Source organism: Oryctolagus cuniculus, chromosome 1, assembly GCF_051225735.1.
Source record: "Oryctolagus cuniculus isolate XC-2025 breed Fujian yellow rabbit chromosome 1, ASM5122573v1, whole genome shotgun sequence".
Classification (NCBI taxonomy): domain Eukaryota; kingdom Metazoa; phylum Chordata; class Mammalia; order Lagomorpha; family Leporidae; genus Oryctolagus; species Oryctolagus cuniculus.
The window spans coordinates 16,082,816-16,101,944 of NC_142867.1; the positions used below are offsets into that span (position 1 = coordinate 16,082,816).

At 36.9% G+C, this 19,129-nt stretch overlaps 2 protein-coding genes across 2 annotated transcripts; one reads left to right on the forward strand and one right to left on the reverse strand.

The window, feature by feature from the left end:
* Nucleotides 1–4,686: 4,686 nt before the first annotated feature.
* LOC100347462 (olfactory receptor 5T7-like) lies at nt 4,687–5,625 on the reverse strand. Its single transcript, XM_002708931.3, has one exon. It carries the CDS (start codon nt 5,611–5,613, stop codon nt 4,687–4,689), a length of 927 nt encoding a protein of 308 aa, XP_002708977.2. The 5' UTR covers nt 5,614–5,625.
* An 8,007-nt stretch (nt 5,626–13,632) lies between these two features.
* Nucleotides 13,633–18,627, forward strand: LOC100347209 (olfactory receptor 5T9). The gene is made up of 2 exons (XM_002708930.3): nt 13,633–13,645; nt 17,702–18,627. The coding sequence occupies exon 2, from the start codon at nt 17,707–17,709 to the stop codon at nt 18,625–18,627; it is 921 nt and encodes a 306-aa protein (XP_002708976.3). The 5' UTR covers nt 13,633–13,645; nt 17,702–17,706.
* Nucleotides 18,628–19,129: the final 502 nt, after the last annotated feature.

Genomic DNA, 19,129 nt, shown 5'->3' on the forward strand with positions numbered 1-19,129 from the left:
CCAACACTATTGCTAACAAAATGACCTCTTGTTCCCAGAGCTGCTGTTATGCCCAAAATGGCACCTACCCTATCTCATCTGGTTGCCAGGCACCTTAATGGGAAGAGGATAGAGTGAGAGAAACATGTTCCTTTTTACTTTTTTATTGTCAGATGCTACCATATCCCCTTTAGTGCTCCAGGCTGCAATCATGCCATGCTCTCCCTCTGTTATATCATCAGTGGCAAGAGCTGCTGAAGTCTGATCTCACCTCACTCTCCGAAACTGGCATTTTTCCAGCTCTTGGCTGCTGGTGTTGTGTGTTGTGTCCATGCTTGCGCTGTGCGTCTGCACCCTCCACACAGATCCATGGTGTCTCTCTTGCTCCTGCAGAATAACCACTGTGGTTTTGTCTCCTACTCTCCTCAGAAGAATGCACTTCCTCTACTTTTTTCTTTTCTTCTTCTTCTTTTTTTTAATATATACTCTTAACCTGGAGCACTACGCCCTTCCCCTGTTCTGCCATCTCTTCCCGTTCATCTTTTTAAATTTTATTTGTTGACCTCTTTATCACATGAGCTTTATGCCTTTGACAACAATGTAATTAAAATACATTGTTTGAAAAATATTTACTTAATATATACTAAATTGATTTTCTGTATTTAAAGATAATTGAAAATGAATCTTGATGTGAATGGAGTGGGAGAGGGAGTGGGAGATGTGAGGGTTATGGGTGGGAGGGAAGTTATGGGGGGAAAAAGCTATTATAATCCATAACCTGTTCTTTGGAAATTCATATTTATTAAATAAAAGTTTAAAAAAAGAAAATTTAAAAATTTATCCAGAGAGTTTCTGTAATCAATATTCTAAATCAGGAAATTTGTCATACAGGAGATGTAAAAAGAGAATAGGTGGAAATATTTTAAATTTAGGGAAGAAACCTAATGCATCTCTAATATATATTTTCAGTCAACACACCATTGTAATAGAAAGAGAAGACAACCTGTTCAAATGATTGCTTTTATTGGTTTATGTTCAATTGTTACCCCAATTAAGACATAATTCTCTTTCAACAGTATGTGAAGCAACTATGAAGAATTTTATTTATTATCCTAAAAGGAAATCTGATAAAGCAAATAATATGATCTACATTATGTTTGGGAATTAGAAACAAAATTAAAAACAATGTTTTCAAACTATTCCATTTAAGCGATTAGAAATAAATTATGGAGGTATTCCTAAATTGAAGACAAAAAATAACAAAATATATTGATTAAGGATATATAAACTAAACTATATTTTATATGGAACTAATATACTGTTTTAGGAAATTTGCAATTCAGAAAGCTCAAAACAAAAGCAGAATAAGATAATGGAGGGAAATGGGAAATGTAAAGAGAAAATAAATCCTAAAAATAACTAATATGTATGTAGTATCTGTTCTTTGTGCATCCTTTAATTGAAAGAAATGTTATTTTTGAAAGTTGCTATGCTAAGATATTCATTCATTAAATGAAAATTTGCTGAGAAATAAATGTATGAGACATTGTTCTAGACTCAGGAAATCATTTACCTAATATAAGAAATATAAATAGTGTGTTCTATAAAATGTGATAAGTGTAATTGTTATCATTTAGAAAGGAGAATCATCAATCGATGCAAAAGAAATAAATTGTAAGCACACAATGAAATCAGTGATGTCCTCACTAAGTGTCGCTCCCCCTCTTCGTGGAGGAACGACACAGGACCCTGCGCTGTTCTTTTGTCTGCTCGGCCCTTCCCGGGTTTGCTGCTGGTTCTTCCCGGGTTGGCTACTGACCCTTCCACCTCCGTGGAAGGGCGGTTCCCCCTGCCACTTTCCCCACTTCCGCGGGGGAGCGGCACACTGCCGGCCAGCTCTCTCGGGGGCTGCACAGGTGTTCCTTCAGATAGATGTTCCTGGTGCATGTTGTCTCTCTCCTCCTTTATAGTCCTCTTCCACCAATCCCAACTCTGCTACCCACAAGCCGAGTACGCTGCTCTCTTCCAATCAGGAGCAGGTCCTGCTGTTTATTGGTTGAACTGGAGGCAGCTGTGTAGAAGCTATTTCCTCCTCTCCCAGCGCCATATTGTGGGAGAGCAGATGCATAGAATAAGTTAATTCCAGTAACAGTCTAGTCCGAGTTGCTCCCCACAACTAAGAAGGTATTGTTATGGGAGGAACTACATGAAAACTAGGGGAGAGCTTTCCAGGCAGAGGGAGCAAATGCACAAAAATACAGAGTAGCATGTTGTAAACATGATTCTCTGCATGTGTACTCTGGAGATGCTTTCACACACTTCATAATTCCCTTTAGGTAAGTATCCTGATATTGTACTTTATTTTCTAAGAAAACACAAGTCCTGTTGGAATGAAGAGATAACTGCAATCCTTAGAAGAGAATTATTTTTTAAAAATAATTAATAGCAGGAAAAATTAAAGATAAATAATAAAGAGAAAAGAAGGAGAGCAGGAAGGCAAAGACGGGAAAAGGACAGAGAGGGAGGCGAAGGGAAGCAGGAATACCTGGAGGACACAGTGACTTCCTGTTTAAAGGAGATGCACCTTGGCAATGAAAGTTACTTTTCAGAAGTAAGTTTGAATAGAAACATGATCGAGACCATATTCTGAACCTTCACTCTGAAATCTGTAGAATGAAGAATGTGGGCATCTCTAAGAGCTTCTCATCAAAAACTGTAGTTCCCAAAGTTGAATAAGAGCAAGGCTTTCAGAGCATGGTATAAAGATCAGTGATTCTGAGAAGAGCCAAATCTGTCAGCATGTTCTTCTTTACTCTGTGTTGCACATTTCTTTGTTGTTCTTGACTTTAGGTATATTTTGAGAAGTACTAGTACCTTATCTATGTTTCACAAGAAATTCAACACCAGTTTTTAGGCCAATGTTTTGTAAGGTAAAATAAAGGGGGAAGAAATTTACCCTACAAAAAAATCAATACAGTAATGATTCTTGGGAACATGAACACATTCCCTAAGATATCTGAGCCACAACTTATCATCAGACTTCTCCAAATGCACAGACCTAGGACTGGAGCCATTGTTTTGAATTGGAATGAGTAACCAGGAACTTCATGTAGAGTGATGTGGACTTGTTTATTACATAATTTTGTAACTTTTCAAATGATATTTAATCAAGTCAATCAGATTGGAAGCATAGTGTATATATGTGTGTGTATATATATATATATACACACATATATGTGTTTATATTTGGATTAATGGAACTTAAGGAATTTTAGATTTATAGAAATAAAAGATAAAAATATTTTAGGTGTTGAACATCCAGATAACATATAGCATGTGTTTGTGTTGAAGTTGATCCTTAACTCCAGTACCTCCAAACAGGACTGTGTTCAGAAAGGTAACTGCTTGCAAAGAGGACTTTTGGATTGGCCTTAACTCAACATGCATGGTGTCACTGTTAGAAGAGAAGAGTAGAGGAGCCTGTGGGGATCTATGAACTATGGAGGAATCTATGAACTACGGGAGAATGAAAATCAGCTACATCTTTATTGTGGACAACTAGCCTCCAGAAACCAGGAGAAAATGAGTTTTTGGTGGCTAAGACATAAAGTGTGCTATTAAGTGTGTTATTTTTTAATGGCCACACTATCAAAATAATACAATGAATAATGGCGTATTTGTGTACAAGTGCATGCATACCATTTAAATATATAAATACATATATAAATATACAGTTAGCTATTTATTTGAAAGGCAGAGAGTTTGTGGCAATGTGGGGAGATATCTTCCATATTCTGGTTTAATCCCTAAATGGCTATTATAGCCTAGGCTTGACCGGTGCCGCGGCTCACTAGGCTAATCCTCCGCCTTGCGGCGCCGGCACACCCGGTTCTAGTCCCTGTCGGGGAGCAGGATTCTGTTCCGGTTGCCCCTCTTCCAGACCAGCTCTCTGCTGTGGCCCGGGAGTGCAGTGGAGGATGGCCCAAGTACTTGGGCCCTGCACCCCATGGGAGACCAAGATAAATACCTGGCTCCTGCCATCGGATCAGCGTGGTGCACAGGCTGCAGCACGCCAGCTGCGGCGGCCATTGGAGGGTGAACCAAGGGCAAAGGGAAGACCTGTCTCTCTCTCTCTCTCTTACTGTCCGTTCTGCCTGTCAAAAAAAAAAAAAAAAAATAGCCTAGGCTGGGCTAAGCTATAGCCAAGACTGAGCCCATTTGAAGACAACAGCAAGGAACTTCATCTTGGTCTCCCACCTGAGCGTCGGTATTCTTAGTAATTGGACCTTCTACTGCTGCCTTCCTAGGCACATTAGGTGGAATCTTGACTGTAAGCAGAGGAGCTGAGGTTCAAAAAAGGACACTGCTATGAGATACTGGTATTACAAGTGGAAGCTTAATCTTCAGTGCCGCAATGTCAGCCCTGTATATACACACCTTGTCTGTGTGTGTATGTCTGTATGTGTGCTTATGTGTGTGTGTGTGAAAATATAGTAGGGAGCAAATGAAAGATACAGTTTTCTTACACATTACAAAACAGTGTAGGTAGAATATTAACTATGATCTTTATTTTAAATGTTCTATTAAGAAGAGAGAAACAACAACTGACAAAAGGAAAACATTTTCATCATAGCTTTAGATACTGAAAAACTAAATAACAGGCTTAACTTTTTTCAATTTAATGTTTAATGTTAAAATTGCACTTTATTATATTCTGATTTTTCCAAATACTCTTCTTATTGCCTCTGTCACATCTTTATTTCTCAAACTGTAGATAACGGGATTCAACATGGGAATTATAATGGTGTAGAATATTGACACTATCATGTCATGTTCCAGAGCATAGTTTGAACTTGGTCTCACATACATGAATAGGAGTGTCCCATGAAAAACAGACACTCCAGTGAGGTGAGACCCACATGTAGAAAAGACTTTTTTCCTGCCTTCAACAGAATGCATCCTCAGAATAGCAAAGAGAATGAAACCATAGGAGGTCAGGACAATCAAGATAGTGGCTATTTCAACAGAGCCCACAAAGTAGAAGAGTAGTAACTGGTTTTTGTGGGTGTCAGAACAGGAAATAGCAAGGAGAGGAGGAATATCACAAAAGAAATGGCTAATTTCATTGGATGAACAGAAGGTTAGGGTAAATGTGGACTCTGTGTGTACAACAGCATGCAAAATGCCTCCAATGTACGAGGCAATGATGAGAGGCACATAGACACTGGGTGACATCCTCACTGAGTACAGAAGTGGATTGTAGATGGCTGCATAGCGATCATAAGCCATGGCAGCCAAGAGAAAGCATTCTGTGGTCCCAAAAGTAATAGCGAGAAATGACTGCACTGCACATCCCAGAAATGTAATAGCTTTACTTCTTGACACAAAATCTATTAACATGTTTGGTGTGATAACTGAGGACAAGCAGGCATCCACGGATGACAACACGCTCAGGAAGTAATACATGGGAGTGTGGAGCCGAAAATCTCCAATGACCAATGCAATCAGTCCCAAATTTCCCATGAGAGTGAAAAGGTATATTGCTAGAAACAGGAAAAAGAAGATAATCTGCAGTTCCCAGTTGTCTGTGAAGCCTTTCAGTACAAACATGGTAACTTCCGTGCCATTATTCATGTTGATGTCTCTTAAAGCAACTCTGATGATGCTCATATACAACAGTACACATTACCACGCACTGAAGAAACAATAAACTGATTCAATGGAATGCAAGCTACGTCTTCATGCATATTTCTTGGCAATGCATAATGTCCCAGCAGTAGAACAGTAGACAATGAAAGATGGCCCTTCAAGTGTTGATGCCACTTCCTGCAGAATAAAAGGATGGTATGGATGTTCCCTCATTGTGAGCTCATGCCACTTCCCAAACCATCTTGTCAGTTAACTCACCAATGTATTCTATTTAGCTTCCTTTATATTAAACCATATTAAGAAACCAAGTTATGTGCTAAACATTTGTTTCTGACGTCTTAACATATGAGATGTTGTATCAGTGAACAAAACAGAGAAATAAAATTCAAAATTGTTATTTCAGCAAATGCAAGAAATTATTTTCTATAATCTAGTGTCCTAAAGAAAGAGAGCATTATTGCGTGCCAGTACTGTGGTGTAGTGGGTAAAGCCGCCACCTGCAGTGCCAGCATCCCATTTGGGCACCAGTTAGAGTCCCAACTTCTCGGATTCCCGTCCAGCTCTCTGCTATGGCCTGACAAAGCAATAGTAGATGCCCAAGTGCTTGAGCCCTGCACTCATGTGGGAGACCCAGAAGAAACTCCTGGCTCCTAGCTTCAGATGGGTCCAGCTACAACTGTTGCAGCCAATTGGGAATTGAACCAGTAGATGGAAGACCTCTCTCTCTCTGATAACCAAATACACGCACATTTTCCACAATTCCATTAGCTAAAGTGTTGTACATTTAATTTTCTTTGGACAAATGAAGAAGTGAAAAACCACAGTGTTAAGCATTTCCACTAAATATCTATAGAAAATAGCATTCTCCTGAATTGTAAAATAAAACTTACTGGATTTGAGTAAGTCATGAAAAACTTGGAGTTTTCAAGAGAAAATTGCTATGATACATGAAAAATTTTAGAATGTAAAATCAACATTTAAAAGTTTTGTAAAACTACATATAGATATTAAATTATAATAGATGGCAGAAAACCCTAAATATCTTGGATGTGGTATTACAACAATAAATTTACAAAGATAGAAATTAAGACTTACAGCCATTTATTGAACATTTGCAATGGGAATAGAATTCTGAGGACATGACTGTTTTTCATCTTTGTAGAAACTCTTACAGCTAATAAGTGCTATAGGCAAGATTCAATACCATATTTCCTTCCTAGCTCATAAAGTCATCACACTTTTCCCTGCCCTATATCAGATATACCTTCACAGTATTTGTTACATCGTCGCACCCCACAATCTCCTGTGGAATGTTAAAAAAAAAAATGCTTCTTGATCTATTTGGATGACTTTAAAATATTGAGATTGCAGAAACAGAAATAATAATATCTGGAGTGATTTGTAGATTATGTAATTAGCAAATAAACTTTAAAATTTTTGAGATTCTTTTCACATGGTAAAAAAAAACATGAACTATGTTATATTTTCATAAGTTGAACATGTTCTGGAACTCTGGAAATTCTTGATTCCTTATAATTCCAGTGCTTTTAACTTCTTCCATTGGGAAACACAAGCATAATCTACACTGTATGGTTGGAATTCTTGTTGGTCTATGTAAACATACAAAGTGTTTTCTACTTTCTTTTCTAGGAAGTGTTGGTTTTGGATTCCTAGGAGAGATTTGTTTGAATGACATGCATGCATCCTATTCACGAATGACTCCATAGTTTGTGTTTTATAGCTAACATATTTAACCTTGAGTTTAAGTCTTCCAAAATATTTTCTAGTGGTTTTAAAATTTATCTTACCTGTAGAACAGCAAATGCAGGTGTGCTTTCATAATGAATATGCTTCATTTAAATGGTTTATATGCACTTACTGAACTGCTGACGAAACCCACAGGAGATTGCCCAAGGGGGACATTATCCAATTATTTTATATTTAAATTAACAAGATGATGATTTGTTCAACCATCTAGTAAATGGCTCAGGAAAAGTTACAGGCTGACATTTATAAAATGAATAGAATTATTTTGCCTCTATTTACAACTATTAATTTTAAAAACTTTTAACATTTTGATACCATGTACAATATCTTAAAATGTGAGATATAATCTTAGAGTTGGACCTTCAGTTACACTTTAACCTGAGGTTGAATTTCCTCATGTTGTCAATATAAGCCATTCAATGTTGCAATATGTTGGTAAACATGGTAAAATGTAATAAGGTAAAATCATCATGAATCTAGTGGAATCTAGCAAAAGAATTTAAAATCATCTATACATTGCACATTTACTCTGTTCAGATGGTAAACTGTTGAGTTCAAAGTGATTTTCCAAAAAAAATAATAAATGTGATTTTTTTTCCAGCTTTAGGTCATGATTTTAATATTTTGAAAATTATTCTTCTGTGCTTTTAATTGTTTCAATTCTTAATTCTCTATACATCTATTTTCTACTTTGTATTTTTAAATTATATGGTTATTACTTATTCATGTATTTTACAATTACATTTTAAAAATATAGTTTTCATAATTGCTCAATTTATGATTTCTAGTTTATTTCTAGTTTTTGGTTTATTATTCTGACTTATCTTCCTTAAACTGCTTTTCACACCCTGTTTATACCTAACCCTGTAATTTAGAAGATATATATATATATATTTTTTATATACAAAATATAAATACTCAGGTTAGATATGGAAGATATTAACTAAGGTAGCATGAAAATACAATAGGGCCTGGCATTGTGTCTTAGTGGGTAAAGCCTCAGCCTGCAGTGCCAGCATTCCACGTGGGAGCTGTTTCAAGTCCCTGTTGCTCCACTTCTGATCCAGCTATCTGCTATGGCCTGGGTAAGCAGTGGAAGACGGCCCAGGTCCTTAGGCCCCTGCACCCACATGGGAAGACCCAGAGGAAGCTCCTGGCTCCTGGTTTCAAGTCAACACAACACTGGTCATTGCGGCCAATTAGAGAGTGAACCAGTGGATGGAAGACCTCTTTCTGCCTCTCCTTTCTGTATGTAACTTTGACTTTCAAATAAATAATTAAATCATTTTAAAAAGAGAATACAATAAAAATACTATAATCACAGAGAAAAGAAAATAATAAAAAAGCTATGTAATTTTTTTAATTATATAATCTTACTCAGATAAAATTGAAAATGTAGCTTTCATACATAAGGGAGACATGTAGTGTTTATCTTTTGTGTCTGGTTTATTTCTCTTACTATGATCACCTTCAGTTCTATCCCTGTTGTTGCAAATAACAAAAATTCATTCTTTTTTTTTTTTTTTTTTTTGACAGGCAGAGTGGACAGTGAGAGACACAGAGAAAGGTCTTCCTTTTGCCATTGGTTCACCCTCCAATGGCCGCTGCAGCCGGTGCGCTGTGGCCGGCGCATCACGCTGATCCGAAGCCAGGAGCCAGGTGCTTCCTCCTGGTCTCCCATGGGGTGCAGGGCTCAAGCACTTGGGCCATCGTCCACTGCACTCCCCGGCCATAGCAGAGAGCTGGCCTGGAAGAGGGGCAACTGAGACAGAATCCAGTGCACCGACCGGGACTAGAAGCTGGTGTGCCGGCGCCGCAAGGCATAGGATTAGCCTAGTGAGCCGCAGCGCCGGCCCCAAAATTCATTCTTTCTATGGCTGAATAGTATTCCATTGTATGTGTATGCATCTGTTTCTATGTGTGGAGGGGAATAGAGAGAGAGAATTTCCTATTAATTAATTTTGTTTATTCTCTTGATAAGAGGACATTTTGGTGGATTCTATGTCTTCTCACATCATCTGTAAACATGGATATTTTTATTTCCTCTTTTTTTTTTTTTTTTTTTGGACAGGCACAGTTAGATAGTGAGAGAGAGAGAGAGAGAGAGAGAGAGAGCAAGGTCTTCCTTTATCTGTTGGTTCACCCCCCAAGTGACTGCTATGGCCGGCGCGTTGCGGCTGGCATGCTGCTCAGATCCACAGCCAGGAGCCAGGTGCTTCCTCCTGGTCTCCCATGTGGGTGCAGGGCCCAAGCACTTGGGCCATCCTCCACTGCCCTCCCAGACCACAGCAGAGAGCTGGACTGGAAGAGGAGCAACCAGGAGAGAATCCAGTGCTCCAATCGGGACTAGAACCCCGTGTGCCCGCGCTGCAGGCAGAGGATTAGCCTAGTGAGCCGCAGCACTGGCCTTTTATTTCCTCTTTTAATTGTCTTTTTTTTCTTTCTCTTCCGTAATTGCTCTTGCTAATATTTCCAATACTATATTCAGTAAGAGTGGTGAAAGTGAACACATATGTCTTATTTTGAATCTGAAAGAAAATGCTTTAATTCTTTTTCATTCAGTATGGTATGGGCTGTGTGTCATACATAGATTTTATTATTTTGAAGTAGGTTCCCTCGACACCTAATTTGAGAACTTTGTCATGAAAAGACATTGGATCCTATCAAATGGTTTTTTCATCCGTTGAGATTATCATGTGGTTCTTCACTCTGCTGACGTGATTCATGACTTCTATTGATTTGTGAATGTTGAACTGCATTTGCATACTTGGGATAAATCCCATTTGATAGTGGAGTATGAATCTTTTTGATGTACTTTTGTATCACATTGCTAATATTTTGTTGGGAATGTCTGCAATTATATGCACCAAGTATATAGGTCTGTTGTTTTCTTTTTATGTTTGTTTATCATTTGTTTTGGGTATTGAGAAAGCTGTACTCACAAAGAGTCTGGCATAGTTCCATGCTTTTCAGTATGTTACATTAGTTTTAAAAATATTGATAATAGTTTTCTTTAAATGTTTTATAGTATTAAGTTGTAAGGCCCTTATATCCTGGGCTATTCTTTCATGGGAGAATTTAATTACTATTCCAATCTTGTTATGTGTTATCAGTTTTTTAGATTTTCTCTATCTTCTGGGTTTAATATTGGTATGTTTATGTACCAGGAATGTATCCATTTCTTCAAGGCTTTCTTATTTGTTAGTATATTATTGTTCATAGTGTTTTTTGTGAGCTTTTATTTTTCTATGACATTAGTTGTAATTCCTCTTTTTCATCTCTAATTTTATTTACATGTTTTTACTCTTTTAGCAGTCTGACTAAAGCTTTGTCTATTTTGCTCATGTTTGCAAAAAACAAGCTTTGTGTTTTGTTGAATTTTTAAAGATTTTTAGGAGCTTCATAAAGGTCTTCATCAGGGGTAGCTGGGGCCCAAGTACTTTGGGCAGTCTTCTGCTGCTTTCCCAGGCAAATTTGTAATGATCTGTATCAGAAGTGGAGCAGCTAGGACATGAACTGGCATCCATAAGTGATTACCAGCATTGCAGATGGCTGCTTAAACTGCTTCACCACAATGCTAGCTCCTGTTTTGTGGATCCTTTGAACTGCTTTTTTTTAAAATTTATTTAAGGTATACAGACTTTATGTGTTTCCTATATGCATTTTCAGGAACATAGTGATGCTTTCCACTCCAACTTCCTTCTCATCAAGGCTCCCACCCTTCTTCCTCCTGTTCCCATTCTTATTTTTTACAAAGATGTATTTTCAGTTAACTTTGTACTCAGAAGATTAACCCTACACTAAAGTGTTTAACAAATACTATGAAGAAAAAAAAAAAAACATTGCTCAATAGTCCAGACAAATTCTGCTAAAATTCATTGCATCTCAAAGCATCAATTTTACTCCCATAGATTCCTTTTTAGGTGCTCTATCAATTCCTTTTGTTGTTTAATTTCAGTTTCTTTTGTTTCTGCTCATTGTTTTGATTCTAATTTTTCTGAAGGCTTGAGATGTGATCATTTCATATGCTTATTTGCTATCGGTATTTATTCTTTTGTTAAGATTTATTTATTTATTTGAAAGTCAGAGTTACACAAAGAGAGAAGGGGAGTCAGAGGGAGAGAGGTCTTCCATCCGTTGGTTCACTCCTCCAATTGGCTGCAAAGACTGGAGCTGCACAGATCTGAAGCCAGGAGCCAGAAGCTTCCTCCAGGTCTCCCACATGGGTGCAGGGGCCCAAGCATTTGGGCTCCCTTCTATTGCTTTCCCATGCCACAGCAGAGAGCTAGATCAGAAGTGTAGCAGCCGGGACTTGAACCAGCATCCATATGGGATGCCAGCACTGCTGGAGGCGCCTTTACCTGCCATGACACAGCGCTGGACTCTGTTATTCTTTAGTGAGTTATCTGATAATTTTAATTTAATTTTAATTGGGTGGTTTGTTTCCTTATTATTGAAATTTAATGTTTCTGGGTACATATGGAATAACAAACTTCTATCATAAGTGTCATTTGCAAAATTTTTCTTTCAGTTGTGACTTGCTACATTATTTTGGCTAGCTATGTATTTTTCACAATGCTTTGAAGAATTTATTATGTACATAACAAAAACACACCTAAAGATTAGCATATGGGATCCTGAATAAAAAAAAAAAACAGAAAACATCATACAACTACAAAGGTTACCTTTTTTAACTATTATTATTATTTGACAGGTACCGTTATAGACAGTGAGAGAGAGAGAGAGACAGAGAGAAAGGTCTTCTTTCCATTGATTCACTCCCCAAATGGCTGCTACGGCTGGCGCTGTGCTGATCTAAAGCCAGGAGCCAGGTGCTTCTTCCTGGTCTCCAGTGCGGATTCAAGCGCCCAAGCACCTGGGCTATCTTCTGCTGCCTTCCCGGGCCACAGCAGAGAGCTGGACTGGAAGAGGAGCAACTGGGACTAGAACCCGCCTCCCATATGGGATGCAGGTGCCACAGGTGGAGGATTAACCAAGTGAGCTGGCCCCCAAAGGTTGACTTTTAAAACTCAGATTTCTGTTTCTAAACTTTCTTGTATGCAATATTATTATGTATGCTGTCATAGTTAATGTTTTCATATTTTCTCATTATGTACATATTTCCATGATTTTGAGAGAATTATACAACATCTGTTTTGAATAGGAAACTGGAGTTCATAACACTGAAGATATCTGACCCTGGCACATAGATAATTAGCTTTCAAGCTTAATTAGATTTATTTTCCAAATCAATGCCTTCTTTTGGCACTGAAGGATCTTTTTATACCAGAGTCCAATATATACTCAGCCAATCATTTTTATTGTGTGATTCATTTCTCTAAATCATTCACTTGTTTGCCATGGGAATAAAGCAAAATTATCTTCATGTCTTTCTGTCTCACAGGATAGTATGCTTTCCCTTAGGGCATCCGTGTTGTCTTCAACATGAGCTTAAGATCATGATTTGAGAATTAAAATGCATGATATTCAGAGTACTGAATCGAATGAGCAGTTTAAGAGTACTGAATTGAATAAACAGTTTATTTCCAAAAGTAAGTCAAAGAGCTTTTATCACTTACAAAATATTTAGAAGCTATAGCATTGATTGTGAAAGGATTATATATGACTGTATATTGATGTTCAAGAGAAAAGAATTCACTTAACTGAACCTGTATTACAAATGGGATCATGTGCCGGTGCTATGGCTCACTTGGTTAATCCTCCACCTGCAATGCCGGCATCCCATATGGGTGCCAGTTTCTAGTCCCGGTTGCTCCTCTTCCAGTCCAGCTCTCTGCTGTGTCCCAGTAGGGCAGTGGAGGATGGCCCAAGTGCTTGGGCCCCTGCACCCTCATGGGAGACCAGGAGGAAGCACCTGGCTCCTGGCTTCGGATAGGCATATCTCTGACCATAGTGGCCATTTGGGGAGTGAACCAATGGAAGGAAGACCTTTCTCTCTGTCTCTCTGTCTCTCTCTCTCTCTCTCTGTCTCTCTCTCTCTCTCTCACTGTCTAACTGTATCTGTCAAAAAAAAATGGGATCACATGTGCCTTCCATGGTATGTAGCATTGAAAATTATGAGAATTCCTCACATATTTCTGGGTACATCGATAATTTAGAAAAACTTCTCTATTGAGAAAAATTAACTACCAGACAAATATTGGTTAGATTCAATTTTTGGATTTTGATTTTTTTATGCAAGGATGTGGGTAAATTATTATTTAGGAAATTGATCTAGATTTCACTTTCAGTTTTTGTTAGTATTATCAGTTTCATGGTCTACTTAGGTTTGAAAGAATTCATATATGTGAGGATGTGATTTTGTATTGTTTCAGAGGAAATGAATTCAGAATTATGGCACATCACAATGATCAACATAAGCAAAAATAAAGATATTTTAGTGTGTGAGGTCAGAGAAATATGGGCTCCAATCCTGATTCTGCTACCAGCTGTGTTGAATTTTTTCCAATAGTGTGTCTAGCTGGCCTCAGCTTTCTCATCTATAAAAGGATGCATTCATTTGCAGTGTTTTGTGTGGAAAATGTGATGTGATTTGTGCAGAACTTTTTATCCTCTGTAGCAACGTAATGGTGTCGTGGCTTTCCTTCTAAGCCCACTGTTGAGGATGCTGCTTCTGTGTGTGTCTGGTAATTTAGGTTCTCTCACTGTAAGAAGCCTGAGGAACTCAGATTTATTTTGATGTTTAAGATTGATTATGATTTGTTAAAAACCCTTTTTCTATGTTTTGTCTTTCCAGTCTCTATCAAAATGAAGTCAGACACATGTTAATGCAACCAATTCTAATATTCATAAGTATTAGTTGATAGAAACGCCTGTTTCAACAGCAGGGTCATTAAAGATCCTAAACCCACACAAATTATCTCGAATGCCTCCATGCCTCCAATTCTCTAATGTGAATTAGAAAATTGCTCTTATGGGACAGGAACACAATACACACACTCTACATTAAGATCAGAGGCATCACAGCTTATTAGAAAATTCTCATCAATAAATGTGTTCTTTAGTTTAATGAAGCATACTAGTTATTTAACTGACTGGCTCATGGGAAGAAGGTAGTAACACATTATATCCTATACCCTATGCTATTGGGATTAAGTAGGTATAATTTCCATAGAATAATATTTTAACATATATTAAATATAACAAATGTATTTATACCTAAAAGAAATATTTAGATCCTATGTTGGAACCTAGTAATTGCTCAATGTTGTGATGAAAAATGGTTTTGTTATTCTTTATTTGTTTTATTGGAGTTTAGTAACATCTGGAAGTCATGTTTCATGTATGTGCCTTTCATCTTTATTTAATACAAGGTTAATAAGGCATATTTTAGTGTCTCTCATCACTAAGCTGTCTGCAGTGATATTTTGTTTGCAAACTGAACAAAACAATAGATATTCTGGTCAATTTTAGATTTCATTGGTAAAGAGAAATAACAATCCCTAGGTGATAAATCTGAAATTTTAATACAGGGTTGAGCGTGTAAATATAATTTTATTTTTTGTACAGTTTTCTATTTTCAAGCTCCTTGAGTAAGAATATATTAGAACTTTAAGGTAGCTGGAATTTCTCCTGTGCATGTTAGTGTATAAATACACATTTTTTAAAAAAACTCATTAGTGTGCCACATATTGGTAACTTTAAAAAGTGGTTACATATTTTCATTTTCACTGTGTTTACTTGATAAACATTTGTGTATGACTTTATGAATTTTTAAAATGGGACAGGGAAGAGAATGGAAAACTTTTTAAGTAAAAAATATTTTGGGTGCAGGCGTTGTGGTATACTGGGTAAAACCCCCACTTACTACATTGGCATCCCATATGGGTGCCCGTTTTGTCTCAGATGCTCCATTTCTAATACAGCTCCCTGCTAATGTGCCTGCAAAATCAGTGAAAGAAGACCCAAGTCCTTGGTCCCCTCCCACCTACAATGGAGACCAGGAAGAAACTCCTGGCTCCCGGCTTAGAACTCTCCCAGCTGTGGCTGTTTTTGCCATCTGGGGAGTGAACAAGCGAATAGAACATCTTTCTCTCTCTCTGGCACCCCATTCTCTGTCTCCTTTCTTTCTCTCTCTGTGTAAACTCTGCCTTTCAAATAAATAAATATTAAAATATTTTTGTGATACACATATATGGAAGAACTTTAAACGTCTGTGGAAAATATTGTTTTTAATTCATTCGTTTCCTCTATAAAAGGCATTGCAAAAGAGAGAGAGAGAGAGAGTGAGATAAAGAGAGAGAGATGCCCATTCTCCAAATGGTTGTAGACCCAGTCTACGCTAGACCAAAATCAAGAGCCAGGAACTACATCTTGATCTCCCACTGTGTGCAGGGGCCAAGTAGGTGTGCCATCATCCACTGCCTTTCCAGGAACATTGGCAAGAAGATGATTTGGAAGAGGGGTAGGCAGAACTGAACCTGGCACTCAAATGCTACGACACATTGTAAGTGGTGGCTTCACTTACTTACCACAACGTCAGTCCTGAGGAATAAAATTTAAAATATGATTTTATTTAGATTCATAAAAAATTTGATATCCATTCAAAGCTTTTGCACAATACATTTTTATGTATTATTAAAAATGTCCACCATTTTCACATCAAAATAAATTCAACATGTGATGTATTAATCTACAAACTTTGTAAAGCACTATTAACTGAAAGATTCGAAATTTAATACTGTAAAAACTGACACTAAACTAGATATTATTAGAAGTTATCTGTGTGTGTTCATGAGTGATGCAACGTTGTCTGTTTAAACAGAAATAAACTAAGTTTAGCTTAGTTATTATTTATACTTCCCTAAGAATAGACGAGCATTTTGTTTGTTTTAACCCCACATGTAGGCAGCTCTGTAGCCAGTGTATTAGATCTAAAACCTATCTATCCACACAGATCCAGAACCTCGCTTGGAAAATGGAATTGTGTGTCTTTCTCCTAAGAGGAGTTTTAAGATGCCTTTTACCTTATATTCTTGATGGGTGGAAGCTTCAATATGACAAAAATAAATTGTGTTTTATGTAAAATTATCAGCATTTCACATCCCTAAATGCAACTCATCCCTACGCACAGCAGTTACTTGACTCCCTTACATATGTTTTAGTAAATGACTCTTTGAAGGAAAAATAAAATTCACCGTGATCACGTCTTGCCCACAAATATGGCAGATTCACTATCTGTCTTTCAATAACAGTGACATTCTGTCCAAATGCAAGTGACTTTTGAACTTTTTTCTGTTTTTGCACATTTGTGGAAATTATCTGGTGGTTTTCTTATTTTAGCAACATCTCCTCTGAAGAACCTTATCAGTTATTAAGGGCATTATTTATTTAATCCTAGTTTTAGAAATTCCATAACAACTATAAAAATTAAAAGAATGGTTATGATTTATTTTATATAAACAGATCTCAAAAATACACTTAAGAGCTTTGCATGCATAACGAAAACTTAAAATAAGACATCTGACTCTTGTATAAGTCAAAATTGGAAAAACTGATAAGAAAGTGGAGGTTAAAAATGGATCCTCATTTATTTCACAAAAGAAGTTGAGAAATAAAAACAAACAAAAGAAGATAAGACTAAGCTGATTTGGTTTGCAACAAAATATATCTCCCTCCACAATAACATGTGTTATTCTGTTCTCCATTCATTGACATGTACTGATGGAATTTGATAATTACCATTGAAATGGTTTGGTCTTAAATGTTGCCCCAATCAAAAAATTGAAAGTTAAGTGTAAGTTACTTCATTTCTAATTATCTAAGAATATTTAAATGTTAAATAAATTTCAATTTGTTTTTCTCATTTAAAGTTGACCCAAACTTATGAAGCAAGTGTGCTTCATCCTATTGTAATTTGGGACAATAAGGAAAGTCATCCAATCGGCTTTATAGAAATCTAGGATGATTATACAGTCTTTGTGAATTTTAAGAAAATGTAGTGTGAAAGGGGAAGAAATTTCAAAAGAATACAAAATGGAAATTAAACTCATTAAGTTGGCAGAGTTTTTATAGCATGGTCAATCTAGCCTACAAATGAAAAAAATAATTTTTCAATTTATTACAGTGAAATAAGGCATCCACTTGGATCCAACTAATTCATTTCCAATCCCTTCACTGGCAAGGACTTCATTATGCTTTTCAGACACACAAACATGAGAATTTAATACGATGGACTCTGTTGTCACTGGAAATTGCCTTCAGAATATCCAAATGGTAACTGAAATCTCAGAGATGGCATCAGACTTGTATTCCTTCAGGGCTCACTTGAAGAACATGACCGAAGTCACCATGTTTATATTAATGGGCTTCACAGATGATTTTGGTTTACAAGTCCTCTTATTTTTGATATTTCTATCAATCTATCTTTTTACTCTGATAGGAAATTTAGGACTCATTGTGTTGGTCATAGGAGATTCTCGGCTTCACAATCCAATGTACTATTTTCTAAGTGTTTTATCATTCTTGGATGCCTGCTATTCTACAGTCGTCACTCCTAAAATGCTGGTCAATTTTCTAGCGGAAAATAAATCCATTTCTTTCGCTGCATGTGTAACACAGATGCTTCTCTTTGTTACTTTTGGAACCACAGAATGCTTTCTCTTGGCTGCTATGGCTTATGATCGCTATGTAACCATCTACAACCCACTTCTGTACTCAGTGAGCATGTCACCCAGGGTCTATGTACCACTCATCATCACATCCTATGTTGGCGGTGTTTTACATGCTATTGTCCACACAGTGGCCACATTTAGTCTGTCCTTTTGTGGACCCAATGAAATTCGTCATGTCTTCTGTGACATCCCTCCACTCCTTGCAATTTCCTGTTCCGACACCCACATAAACCAGCTTCTACTCTTTTATTTTGTGGGTTCTATTGAGGTAGTCACTATACTGATTGTCCTGATCTCCTATGGTTTAATTCTGTTGGCCATTCTGAGGATGCATTCAGCTGAAGGGAGACGAAAAATCTTCTCTACATGTGGCTCTCACCTAGCTGGAGTATCCATTTATCACGGGACAATCCTCTTCATGTATGTGAGACCAAGTTCCAACTATGCCTTGGAGCATGACATGATAGTGTCAATATTCTACACCATTGTGATTCCCATGATGAATCCCATTATCTATAGTTTGAGGAACAAAGATGTAAAAGAGGCAGTAAAAAGGGTGTTTGATAGAAATTGGTTCCTAAATAAATTCCATTTATAGAGCGAGTAAAACTGAAAAATAAATTATCAGTTCATAAATGTATGCTCACAAAGTATATAATAAATATCTTGAAATTAATTAATGAATTAACAAATCTAAATATTTACATATGAATAATGAATCAGTTCTCCATTTTAGCAGTTTAAGAATTTGAATATATTTTATCTTTAATATGGCTAGGATAAGATGAAGCTGTCTGTAGTAAATATTCCCTGATACACATATATTGCTGTTGTTAGACTTACAATATTGCTATTGTTGAAAATGATGCCCTGGGGCTTTTGTGGATTGATATGTACACATCATGTACATAATAACTCTGCACAAATTATAAATCTAGTTACTCGTTCTATAATCCCTCCACAAAGCAAGTGTTACTTTAGTTATTTAAGATACTTTCACACACTCAGATAAACGAAGACTTTTACTCTACTGGGCTGCAAATTCTAGATGTTTGTTTCCATCATTAAGGTGTTTTCTTGTATTTTTTTTTAAGCACCAA

Excerpts from the sequence above, each read along its gene's own strand:
- LOC100347209 (XM_002708930.3), top strand. The coding sequence starts at position 17,707 with ATGTTTATATTAATGGGCTTCACAGATGATTTTGGTTTACAAGTCCTC.
- LOC100347462 (XM_002708931.3), bottom strand. The coding sequence starts at position 5,613 with ATGAATAATGGCACGGAAGTTACCATGTTTGTACTGAAAGGCTTCACA.